The sequence below is a fragment of the Coregonus lavaretus genome, assembly GCF_964263955.1.
Source record: "Coregonus lavaretus genome assembly, chromosome: 5".
Taxonomy (NCBI): Eukaryota; Metazoa; Chordata; class Actinopteri; order Salmoniformes; family Salmonidae; genus Coregonus; species Coregonus lavaretus.
Genome location: NC_139992.1, coordinates 8,355,080 through 8,369,172, shown reverse-complemented (window position 1 = coordinate 8,369,172; position 14,093 = coordinate 8,355,080). Strand labels below are relative to the sequence as shown.

Sequence of the window (14,093 nt, the reverse complement as noted above, 5' to 3'; positions counted from 1 at the left end):
CCTTGCTGCTATTCCAGTTTAAACTGTTCTGCCTGCGGTTATGGAACCCCTACCTGTCCCAGACCTGCTGTTTTAAACTCTAATGATCGGCTATGAAAAGCCAACTGAGATTTATTCCTGATTATTATTTGACCATGCTTGTCACTTATGAACATTTTTGAACATCTTGGCATGGTTCTGTTATAATCTCCACCCGGCACAGCCAGAAGAGGACTGGCCACCCCTCATAGCCTGGTTCCTCTCTAGGTTTCTTCCTAGGTTTTGCCTTTCTAGGGAGTTTTTCCTAGCCACCGTGCTTCTACACCTGCATTACTAGCTGTTTGGGGTTTTAGGCTGGGTTTCTGTACAGCACTTCGAGATATTAGCTGATGTAAGAAGGGCTATATAAAATAAAATTGATTGATTGAAATTGATATAATAACAGTTGATTTAGGATACCTGCTGTTCTCTGATATAATAACAGTTGATTTAGGATACCTGCTTTTCTCTGGTATATTAACAGATGATTTAGGACACCTGGACAGATGCCGTTCCCTGATATAATGACAGTTGATTTAGGACACCTGGACAGATGCCGTTCCCTGATATAATGACAGTTGATATAGGACACCTGGACAGGTTACGTTCTCTGGTATAATACGTTGATTTAGGACACCTGGACAGCTGCCATTCTCTAGTATAATAAGATTAGTTAGGACACCTGGACAGGTGACGTTCTCTGGTATAATAAGTTGATTTAGGACACCTGGACAGCTGCCATTCTCTGGTATAATGAGTTGATTGAGGATACCTGGACATCTGCCGTTCTCTGGTATAATGACAGTTGATTTAGGACACCTGGACAGCAGCCATTCTCTGGTATAATGAGTTGATTTAGGACACCTGGACATCTGCCGTTCTCTGGTATAATAAGTTGATTTAGGACACCTGGACATCTGCTTTTCTCTGGTATAATGAGTTGATTTAGGACACCTGGACATCTGCCGTTCTCTGGTATAGTGACATTTAATTTAGGACACCTGGACAGCTGACATTCTCTGGTATAATTACAGTTGATTTAGGACACCTGGACAGGTGACGTTCTCTTGTATAATGACAGTTGATTCAGGACACCTAGACAGCTGACGTTCTCTGGTATAATGACAGTTGATTTAGGACACCTGGACAGCTGCCATTCTCTGGTATAATGAGTTGATTTAGGACACCTGGACATCTGCCATTCTCTGGTAGAATGACAGTTGATTTAGGACACCTGGACAGCTGCCATTCTCTGGTATAATAAGTTGATGTAGGACACCTGGACAGCTTCCATTCTCTGGAATAGTGAGTTGATTTAGGACACCTGGACATCTGCCGTTCTCTGCTATAATGACAGTTGATTTAAGACACCTGGACAGCTGCCATTCTCTGGTATAATGAGTTGATTTAGGACACCTGGACATCTGCCGTTCTCTGGTATAATGACAGTTGATTTAGGACACCTGGACAGCTGACGTTCTCTGGTATAATGAGTTGATTTAGGACACCTGGACAGCTGAAGTTCTCTGGTATAGTGACAGTTGATATAGGACACCTGGACATCTGCCGTTCTCTGGTATAATGACAGTTGATTTAGGACACCTGGACAGCTGCTGTTCTAGGACATCTGTTGTTGGTGTAGTTAGACATCGGCTGAAAGATGACCTTATTCATTCTACTACTGTCTTTGGGTTTCTGCATCCATAACTACAGTAAGCCAACCCAATAACAATGTTCCTTTGGTTGCAAATCTGCATTGTCGGTAGACCTACCTGCTTGTCTCATAATGCATCTCTTGTTCTGTCTTTAAAGTCAAAAGTAGCTCTCAGAGCAACAAAGCTTTGCTCCCGGAGAACACATGCTATGAGCAGACAGGGAGTACGTTTCATGTGGTCTCTAGGCGTATAAGTAGGAGTGAAGCAGCTGTGATCTGATAGAGTGATGGAGAACACCTGTGTGTGGGTGACACTGCCTTTTCCTCTAGTGACCAGCAGAAGGCGCTGATTCACCCCACCCTCCCTCTGGCCCAGACCAATTAAGAAGCAAGTGATGTTGCTGACCAGCTTTGGATCAGCCTGGACAAATCAAAACTAGCATGCTGATTAAAAACCTGAACAAAGTCTTATCATGACTCTTATCAAAGATCCAGCAATTAAATCTGCTCTTAGAATTTGAAATAAAGAAATGTGAAAGTTGTGCCAAACATCAGGGGAACTGCTGTACTTGTGGGTAATGATGTGTGCGACGGCCCTGATATTTAGCTCAGTACACACAATACGAATCAGATGTGATTATCTTATCATTTATTCTGTCAGGTCCCAGTATCCTGCACTGCACAAAGAGTTATGTGAGAGTATCAAGCACATAGAAGAAGGGTTTCACTGTGTACAGTATGGGGACATGATGGGAACTTTAAAAGGGGACACATTTAAATGGCATTACACAAGTCTAGATGAGGGCGCCTGTTTTAGTTGCAGCCGTGCTTTGAGAAGCAGGGCCGTATAATAGGAGATGACAGACGTATGACATGAGTCCTGTGATCACCATTAAACTACCAAGGCTGCGCCTGCTCCTCTCTGCTCTGCTATCCCTCCCATTCGTGAACGCTGTGATTGACTGTTTTATTTCAGGAACAGCTCCATTAGTAATGTTTTGATGAGTGGTCGTTCGTCATAGAAAATAATTGAAAGTAATCATCTCATCCTGTGTGTGCGTGTGTGGGCGTGTGCGTGTGTGTGCGTGCGTGCGTGCATTTGTTTGTTTAACCCCTAAAACTGAATCTTGCAATTGGAGGAGAAAGGGATACTTTTTCCAATGTGCTTGTGGTTTCATACAACACATCTGATAAAACCAAACTCAGTGCTCGTATTCAAAGGCTTCTTTTTAATTTCCAAATGTGTCTGAGACAGGCTCTATTTGCATAGAAAATTAAAAAACAGATACAGACGGCTGCAGTTTGGAGTTCGTATTTAGGAAGACGCTCATTCAAATGCTTGAATATAAACAACACTTGAATGCATCACACAGGCACACATACGCACAAACAACTGAACATAGCATCACTTCTTGTGTCCATACTTCTTTCATGATAACTGTGCAGTAAAAGGCAATGGATGAATCAGAGCACAAAATAAGCTCCTTTACTATTGTGGATTTACTAATGCAAAATTCAGTTTAGGTGCTGGATTCAAACTGACAAAAAGAATAGTGATATAGTCAAGCATTAAGGCCCTAGGGGGTGTGGTATATGGCCAAAATACCAAGGCTAAGGGCTGTTCTCACGCACGACTCAACGTGGAGTACCTGGACACAGCGCTTAGCCGTGGTATATTGGCCATATACCACAAACCCCCCGAGGTGCCTTATTGCTATTATAAACTGGTTACCAACATAATTAGAGCAGTAAAAATAACAGTTTTGTCATGCCCGTGGTATATGGTCTGATATACCACGGCTGTCAGCCAATCAGCCTGCAGGTCTTGAACCACCCAGTTTATAATAAAATATAAATGCTATTCCTTTTTTAAATGACTAACACTTTAACATAAGGTGTACATCCTTCCTATGAATAATATATTACAACAATACTAGCAACTCGCTCCAAGCTTTAGGCACAGTAAGTCCTCTTGTCTGTTTCATGAGTCCATCGATAGCTGTAGATTAAATGTCCCTATCACTACTTCTGCAGGCCGAAGATCTCTGGGCTCTCAATGAGGATGAACTCCACTATCTGGTTCTGATAGACCATGTTGACTGCCATGTTCCCACAGTCCAGCTCAGGCCACATGAGCGTCGGGCCAAACACGATGCTGATGCCTTGGGTCGACATGAGGTTCTTCCGCGAACACGTCAGAATCCTACAGAGAGAGAAGGGTTCAATTATCTGGGAAAATAAGAGTTTGAAACAATGGGATAAACTCATAAAAATTCATGAAACAAGGTTTCTCAAGTCAACATCAATGATCATCACAAAAAGAGAGATCTCATTGCCACTGGAAGATGGTGGATCATTTCTGCATACGTTCACCAGATTTGTCAGCAAGGCAGATTTTTACCCTTGAATGGCCCCTGTTGAAAGCATCTCCTATTTCAGTATTGGCAACACTGTGTATAATTTCTGCACCCAGCTTTATGTACTCAAAGGTCCAGGTTCAGCCACAGCTAAACCGCTCACTTCATACCACACGTTCAGCACTGGCAGTGAACTGCAGAGCATCCATTGACTCTATGTATCTGAATAGGGAAAGTGACTAAATAAATCAGTGTAGAGATGTCTGGAGAAGACTTGGTATCTGGATAAAACGGGGCAGGAAATCAAGAAGCACTTACAAGAAGTCTTGTACATTACATACATGCTGTAGGATTCTATGCCACAATGAGGAAACTGGTCTATGTTATACTGTGCTGTACTTGACACGAGCCGCAGTGACCCGCTTTTGTTTTACTTCACAGATTGCCTTGCCTTCTTCCTTTGACATGATCCATTAGAAATATATTCCATTATCTTGATATGAGCAGTATGCTAAGCAGGGTGCATATGAGGACTACTTTCTGGGGGAAAGAACAAAAAAACGTAATTTTTGAGAAGCATTCTCCCTGAGCTGAGGCTTGGCTGTGGGGCAGAGATGCCCAATAGGCCCAGGCAGGGGGTCTCACTCCGCTCCCCTCTCTAGTCCCTCCGTGGAGGAGGCTGCCACCCACAGGCCTCTGGGCCCGTTATGGAGTGAGGCCTGGAATAGGATGGAAGGGCTGTGGCATGGGGCGAATCTCCAAGCTGTCAGTGGGTTCTTAACGAAGCGTTTTGAGGTGGGATGGGGTCCCTCCGTGCTCAAAACGGATCCACACACGGCCTCTCAGCAGGCAATTGCATCCAAAAGGTAATGTCAGAGTGCCAGGCCTAGCCTGGTCTGGTCTGCTCTCAGCGCTCTGCTGCGCTGCGGCGTCTGAAGCTGGTCTTTTGGAAAGCCCTAAGTGATGTTATCTATGGCTGACATATCATAAAACAAATAAAAAATAAACACAGCCTCTATATTTTCCAGCTTCACAGCAGCGTACACAGTCATTACCTAGATGTAGTGCACATGTATTGTAAAAAAACAATGCATTTTTTATTTATTTTTCCAGTGTATGGAGTTAGTATTCTTTGTGACAACTACCCTAATAGTTCAGTCAACATAAGAAGTCACTGTTGTAAAGGCAGATATACAGGTATGCAAGAGAGCAATCAGGATAGGCATTTCAGACAGACTGACATTCACACTAACGATAGTCTGTCTAAACAGCTGATTTCAGTGTACAGTGTACAGTATGTCAATAAAAAGCTTGTCTGGAAAGGTCACGATCAGGCTGTATCTCACCAATGGAAATATGCCTCTAAATCGTTAATCACATGTGATGGTCAACATCTTGCTCTGCCATACGTCATTATAATATCGACCATGCGTGTGCACATGCCATGCATATTTCTCAACCTCATTACAGAGAGAAAGGCCTGACGATGATCCAACCGGACATCATCAATATAAATATTTATCCTCATCTCACTTTGAGACACTTTTCCATAAAATATGCTATCATGATACTGTGTCAGAGCAAATATGTAGTGGTTGTTTATGAATAGTAGTAAACTAGTAATAATAGTAGTAGTGGTCGAAGCAGCAATAACAATGTCGCTAGTACTGAATAGTGTCTTCCAGTGCCATAATGCTACACGTTGCAAAACGCTGACATCTTGGACTATTGTGGGAAAAGTGCCATAATTGATTCCAGACGTGAGCTCTTAAGTTCACAGGTGGGAACGTAATTGCAGGAAGTGAAATTCACTGGCACCTATTTGTCAGTGCTACCAAAGCACAATTACAGACCCGCTCTCACCACATGCATGGGCCATCAGAATGTGTGTGAAGATCTATTTAAGTGGATGAGTGGGAACAACAGAGTTTACTGAAAGCACATAATTGAGCGTTTAAATGACGATATGATGAGTGAGTGCTTTTTATTTTATTTGACCTTGTAAATACAGTTTTATTTCACCTGGTAAATACAGTATCTATTCAAGCAGTTGACATGCTATGTGTATGTCTGTGTGTTGTGTGTCCATGTGACTAAGTGTTTTGGGGTGTGTCTCAGAGTGAAACCCGATTAAAATGTGTACACACCATAATTTTCCATTAATGTCTGCAATTAACCTCAGTCCCGTGCCTGTGTACAGTACATCACTGTTCTCTGCCTGTCTGACCATCAGCGTTTTAACTTCATTAGAACACTGCGATGATCTAAGGGTCTGGATTGCCATGCCTAATGGTTCACTAATGATCTCAAGTAAGGCGACACAATTATTCAAGTAATTCCAATGTATATTCACAGGAGGAATACATCACCTAGCTAAGCTCTGCATGATAATTCTGCCTCTGCACAATGGAAACTGCTATAAGTTAGTGTTAAAATGCTTACTCTAGCTAAACTCTTACTCTCCTCCTCCTCTGACCATCATGATTACTATAACTACTACATCTACTACTACTACTACTACTACTACTACTACATCTACTACTACTACTACTACTACTACTACTACTACTACTACTACTACTACTACTACTACTACCTCTACAACAACAACAACAACAACAACAACAACAACTACTACTACTACTACCACCTCTACTACTACTACTAATACTACAACTACTCCTACTACTACTACTACTACTACTACTACTAATACAACTAAAACTACAATTACTAATACAACTAAAACTACAATTACTGTGCAAATAGTCCGGGTAGCCATGATTAGCTGTTCAGGAGTCTTATGGCTTGGGGGTAGAAGCCATGGCTTGGGGGTAGAAGCTGTTAAGAAGCCTTTTGGACCTAGACTTGGCACTCCGGTACCGCTTGCCGTGTGGTAGCAGGGAGAACAGTCTATGACTTGGGTGGCTGGAGTCTTTGATAATTGTTATGGGACTTCCTCTGACACTGCCTGGTATAGAGTTCCTGGATGGCAGGAAGCTTAGCCCCAGGGATGTACTGGGCCGTACGCACTACCCTCTGTAGTGCCTTGCCGTCGGAGGCTGAGCAGTTGCCATACCAGGCGGTGATGCAACCAGTCAGGATGCTCTCGATGGTGCAGCTGTAGAACTTTTTGAGGATCTGAGGACCCATGCACAATCTTTTCAGTCTCCTGAGTCTCCTGAGTCTCCTGAGAGGGAATAGGCTTTGTCGTGCCCTCTTCACAACTTTCTTGGTGTGTTTGGACCATTATAGTTTGTTGGTGATGTGGACACCAAGGAACTTGAAGCTCTCAACCTGTTCCACTACAGCCCCGTCGATGAGAATGGGGGCGTGCTCAGTCCGCTTTTGTTTCCTGTAGTCCACAATCATCTCCTTTGTCTTGATCACGTTGAGGTAGAGGTTGTTATCCTGGCACCACATGGCCAGGTCTCTGACCTCCTCCCTATAGGCTGTCTCATTGTTATCAGTGATCAGGCCTACCACTGTTGTGTTGTCGGTAAACTTCATGATGGTGTTGGAGTCGTACCTGGCCATGCAGTCATGGGTGAACAGGGAGTACAGGAGGGGACTGAGCACGCACCACTGAGGGGCCCCCGTGTTGAGGATAAGCGTGGCAGATGTGTTGTTACCTACCCTTACCACCTGGGGGCGGCCCGTCAGGTAGTCCAGGATCCAGTTGCAGATCCGTTGGTAGGATAACCTTAATATTAGATCGTCCATTGGCTAATAGGATTGATGGAAGAGACAGTTTACTCGCTCGCCGTCGGATCCTTACAAGGCACCCCGACTACTAGTACTACTACTACTACTACTACTACTACTACTACTACTACTACTACTAATAATAATAATAATAATAATAATAATAATAATAATACAACTACTACTACTACTACTACTACTCCTGCTACTACTACTACTACTACTACTACCACCTATACAACAACAACAACTACTACTACTACTACTACCACCACCTCTACAACTACTACTACTACTACTACTACTACTACTACTACTACTACTACTACTACTACCTCTGCTACTACTACTACTATCTCTACTACTACAAGTACTACTACCTCTACTACTACTACTACCACCTCTGCTACTACTACTACTACTACTACTAATACTACTACTGATACTACTATTACAACAACTACTACTACCTCTACCTCTACTACTACTACTACTACTACTACTACTACTACTACTACTACTACTTCTACTATACCTGCAGAAAACAAAATCATACTTTAAATACTGCACACCCAAACATCACATAAAGACTTGTCAGTAACACTGCAACTGGCACAATGATTCCAAAATCCCATGGTGGCATGCACAGCTATCAGCAGTGACTGTCCAGCCTACCGTACCCTGAGAGGTGACCAGAGGGCACTCATGATTTGATCTGATGAATCATTGATGTCTCCTACATGAGCTGACATGCATGGCCCAAGATGCCAATGGTAATTAATTAGCATCTCATTTCGCCAAGCGTGATGGCGTCCCTCCTACCCTCCTTCCTCCTCCTCTTCCCCTCCCCTCCTCGCCTGGAAGGCTCCTCCTAATTGGGTCAGGATCATTGACTCCTTCAGGATCATGAGACAGATAATAAATTGAGGTGAGGAGGAGAAGAGAGAGAGGGAGGGCCAAGGAGCCGGAGGAGGTGGGGTGAGGAGGAGAGGGAATGGGGGGTGGTCTAAGGCTCGGAGGTTGAAACTGTAAGCGTCAGTCTCATACTGTAAAGTGAACAGACAGTGCCCCATCTGATCTGAACTAAAAATACCCCATGGGACCAAACATTTGTTCAAGTGTTGAAAAGTTTCCAGTGAGCATTTTCTCAGTGCACTATGGGTACAAAACACTGCATGTGATCATGGCAGTTGAGAGCCAATCATAAGAGCTGTCCTAGGCAGACCTATGCCATACATTCTGCTCCAGTAGCTACCGTTGATTTTGTTCCTCTCCTAGTCTCGGCTGTGGCTACCTACCACGCCTATAGACGTTACATCCAGTGGTTTGTTTTCCACTCGGCAGTAAGGTCAGCAAGAATTGAAAGACTGAAAACAGACCCATGGATTGTTTTAAGCCCTTGTGGTAAATGGTACCATGAACAGCATTGATAAAAATCACCCACAAAAAGGAGAATGAATAGAATGGTTAAGTGAAGGTACCCTTCAGAGAATCTGGTTTCCTTGACCATATCATCACAATACAAGTACACGGCTCGATATTGAAGCCAGCCCCCATGGATTGGGGAGAAAATGAACACTGGTTCCACAGAAGCAGAGAATGAAGCCACAACAAAGCAGTGAGAAACCTTCATAGACTCTTACATTACTGAAGGCCCGGCCAACCCAGCCAGGACAGAAATAAAACCGCTCAGTGAAGCCTTGGATGATAAACCACTCTTAATTTGGGAATAAAAGTTGTTTAATGTGGGAGGCACGGACACACACATTCACACACTTTTTGGCTTTTTGTAATCTCATTTAACATCCTCGATAAGGCAACATGCTGATAAGTGTTTTTCAGCTTTAACTCTGCACTCGTATTATTTTCCTCTAATTGTCTTTAGAACATTTTCTCAGTGTTTCCCCTACTTCTCTCCTCTGGCAATCTCAGGAAAATATACTATACTTACTTACTAAGCCCTCCAATGCTGCTCCTCTCTTTGGGAGAAAAAAGGGAAATAAATAAATAAATCACACATGATTCTAATTAACTGTGGTCTGCTGTGTAATTTAGATTAGGCATACGCATCTAGCAATAGAGAGTGGGACTGGGAGTGAACGCGGTAAAGAGCGAGAGGGAGAGAGAGAAAGAAGTGAATAAGATCTAAACCACATCAGTAGGTGGGGGTGTAGCAGCCAAAGTCCTGGATCTGGTCCCTAGGGGCCCCTTCTCCTGCCATTCTGTCACATGACATATTCTGGCTTAATTATTTGCATGGTGAGAGGGCAGGGGGAAGTCATTTTGTGGTGGCACTGCCTGGGATTTACTCTGTCCCCACAATCCCCTTGCAGTGAAACTGTTTGAGCAAAACAATGCGTCAGTAACTTTATTTCACTTGGTCCATTGACAGATTTTATGAGGATATTATTCAACATATTATATTATGCAAAGCTGCATAAAGGAGCTGTAGAAGGAGAAGGAAAGAGGACTGGGAAATGCCACTTAAGAGAGAGAGAGAGAGAGAGAGAGAGAGAAGAGAGAGAGAGAGAGAGAGAGAGAGAGAGAGAGAGAGAGAGAGAGAGAGAGAGAGAGAGAGAGAGAGAGAGAGAGAGAGAGAGAGAGAGAAAGCGATAACGAGAGAGAGAGAGAGAGATTCTTCGGGGGTATCTCTACAGGCGATTCTGCATAGGGATATGAATGGGGGGGTTGGACTAATTGAGGGACCTGGCATTCGGAAGCAAACAGACAAACACACACACACACCCGTCCTCTGCTGCAGCCAAGGGGTATGTTCCAGTTAGGGAGGGGCTCATCAATCTAAAATGATTCATTTGGCCTCCTGTGTGGGGTGGTAAATATGGAGAAGGGTAAGATGGGATAGAACACCTCTCCTGGGACATGGTTTTAGCCATATGGCCCCTTTAGCCTGGCCAGGACAGTCAGAGTGGACCGGGACCAGGCAACTTGCATATGCAGGCAGCACTGAGGTCATTTCCCCCTTCCCTGTACACACGGGGCCAGGATGCCACAGTCGGGTGGGGGAAGAGGGATAGGAGGGTCACACAAACTTTCTACAGAGCTTGATGTTTTAGTGTGACCTCTCTGTCAACCCTGCTGTATGTTTGTCCCTCTGTTATCAAGCTGCTTTTTAAAAACACTGGCCTAATAGATAAGATACTTTATGAGTTATAGCAGTAGCTATTGTAGTACCATTCGCCTGCTTTATTCTACAAATCAAATCAAATCACATTTTATTGGTCACATACACATATTTAGCAGATGTTATTGTGGGTGTAGTGAAATGCTTGTGTTCCTAGCTCCAACAGTGCAGTACAATGCATCCAAATTCTGGACAGTGAAAAACAACGTTGTGGTAGTGCTCCAATGACATGAAAGGCTGTGAACTTACTTCTGCAGGTGTCTGAAGAGTACTCTCATGGTGTCCTGGTTGGGTTTAGGGAGCTGAAGTACCAGCTTCTTCATAACCTGCACCTTCTGCTTGCATTCCTTCGTCTCTGTTCAGAAAGGAAGATTTTGGGGGAATATCGTTAAGAGTGACAACACTATAAAGATTGATAATCCAAATGTAGATGTCTGTCTGATTATTCACATTCAATTCAAGAGTTAGTGAGACTTTACTTTGTGTGTTAATGGATGATCATTATAGTTACTATGGGAAGCCATTAGAGCCCTACTGTTGCTGAAACACAACACTTAATGGCTGACCAATTAGCTGTCCCGTGGGAACGTCCTAGTCTCCAACCCTCCAATGTGGCGTCAGATGGGCCCTTACCCGTAATGCACAAGCCATATAGAGACTGTAAACTGTATGGCGACATTGTGTCTGACCTATGACCTCTATAAATTGGTAGAATCCATCATTTTGTGATGGCTGGTGGGTAACACTCTTAAGACCGGACCTCCTCTCCTGATAGCGCATGCCTGCAGGACACTGTTCTTTAATAGGTAAGAGGAATACACCAATGAAATCTCTCAAACACTAAGCATGTGTGTGACACTCTGGCTCCATGGACTTTGATATTTGAGCCAGGGTTGTTCATTTTCATTTGTTTGGGTGTATTTCTATGTTGGGGTGTCTAGGTTGTTGATTTCTATGTTTGGTGATTGTGCTTGATTTAGTCATATGACTCCCAATCGGAGGTAACGAGTGTCAGCTGTTGGCTCGTTATCTCTGATTGGGAGCCATATTTATACTGTGTGTTTTCACCTTGTGGTTGTGGGTTTTTGTTCCAGGTTCAGTCATAGTCACTGTAGGACTTCACTATCGTCATTTGTTTGTTGTTTTCGTGGTTGCTTTTATTTAATAAAGTCATCATGTTCACTCCACGCGCTGCGTATTGGTCCGTTTCCTCAGACGATCGTGACAATGTGTTTAAATGAGAATGGTGAGACTTTATTTGATTGTAATCAAACAAAAATAGAAACCTAATACATTGGTCAGATGAGTTAGATAATCCTTGATGATTTAGTCCTCATAGGGGGAAGGACAGGCGGGGACCTCAATACAACCAACCCAGAGATCAAGCTCCTTTTCCACCCCAAAATAACTTTGCGTGTTAATCTGAACAGATGTTTGCTTGCTGTAATGCTACTCCATTTAGGAACAGTTGGGAAAACACATGTGAATGTGTGTGTTTGTGTAGTTTGCTAAAGAGGGAGAGAGTGAAAGAAAGAAATGGAAAAACAAGAAAACCCTGAAAACTGCAACAGTCTATAACACATCTACAGTCAGTAACAGTCAGTAACACATCTACAGTCAGTAACAGTCAGTAACACATCTACAGTCAGTAACAGTCAGTAACAGTCAGTAACAGTCAGTAACAGTCAGTAACACATCTACAGTCAGTAACACATCTACAGTCAGTAACAGTCAGTAACAGTCAGTAACAGTCAGTAACACATCTACAGTCAGTAACAGTCAGTAACACATCTACAGTCAGTAACAGTCAGTAACACATCTACAGTCAGTAACAGTCAGTAACACATCTACAGTCAGTAACAGTCAGTAACAGTCAGTAACAGTCAGTAACACATCTACAGTCAGTAACACATCTACAGTCAGTAACAGTCAGTAACAGTCAGTAACACATCTACAGTCAGTAACAGTCAGTAACACATCTACAGTCAGTAACAGTCAGTAACAGTCAGTAACAGTCAGTAACACATCTACAGTCAGTAACACATCTACAGTCAGTAACAGTCAGTAACAGTCAGTAACACATCTACAGTCAGTAACAGTCAGTAACAGTCAGTAACAGTCAGTAACACATCTACAGTCAGTAATAGTCAGTAACAGTCAGTAACAGTCAGTAACACATCTACAGTCAGTAACACATCTACAGTCAGTAACAGTCAGTAACACATCTACAGTCAGTAACAGTCAGTAACAGTCAGTAACAGTCAGTAACAGTCAGTAACAGTCAGTAACTGTCAGTAACACATCTACAGTCAGTAACACATCTACAGTCAGTAACACATCTACAGTCAGTAACAGTCAGTAACTGTCAGTAACACATCTACAGTCAGTAACACATCTACAGTCAGTAACACATCTACAGTCAGTAACAGTCAGTAACAGTCAGTAACACATCTACAGTCAGTAACACATCTACAGTCAGTAACACATCTACAGTCAGTAACACATCTACAGTCAGTAACAGTCAGTAACAGTCAGTAACAGTCAGTAACAGTCAGTAACACATCTACAGTCAGTAACACATCTACAGTCAGTAACAGTCAGTAACAGTCAGTAACAGTCAGTAACAGTCAGTAACACATTAACAGTCAGTAACACATCTACAGTCAGTAACAGTCAGTAACACATCTACAGTCAGTAACACATCAACAGTCAGTAACAGTCAGTAACAGTCAATAACACATCAACAGTCAGTAACAGTCAGTAACACATCAACAGTCAGTAATAGTCAGTAACAGTAATAGTCAGTAACAGTCAGTAACACATCTACAGTCAGTAACACGTCTACAGTCAGTAACACATCTACAGTCAGAAACAGTCAGTAACAGTCAGTAACAGTCAGTAACACATCTACAGTCAGTAACAGTCAGTAACAATCAGTAACAGTCAGTAACACATCTACAGTCAGTAACAGTCAGTAACACATCTACAGTCAGTAACACATCTACAGTCAGTAATAGTCAGTAACAGTCAGTAACACATCTACAGTCAGTAACACATCTACAGTCAGTAACAGTCAGTAACAGTCAGTAACACATCTACAGTCAGTAACACATCAACAGTCAGTAATAGTCAGTAACAGTCAGTAACACATCTACAGTCAGTAACAGTCAGTAACACATCTACAGTCAGTAACAGTCAGTAACACATCTACAGTCAG

General features: G+C 42.9%; 1 protein-coding gene across 1 annotated transcript in view; it reads right to left on the bottom strand.

Annotated features, from left to right (window-relative positions):
- Positions 1-2,881: 2,881 nt before the first annotated feature.
- LOC311128794 (rho GTPase-activating protein 15-like) overlaps positions 2,882-14,093 on the bottom strand; it is a 69,203-nt gene continuing 57,991 nt past the window's right edge. Inside the window, exons 11-12 of the mRNA XM_084161029.1 lie at positions 11,126-11,231; positions 2,882-3,875 (exon numbers count right to left, since the gene is read on the bottom strand). Of these exons, the coding sequence (XP_084017155.1) occupies positions 3,695-3,875; positions 11,126-11,231 (287 nt within the window). The 3' untranslated portion in view covers positions 2,882-3,694. The remainder of the gene's footprint in view (positions 3,876-11,125; positions 11,232-14,093) is intronic.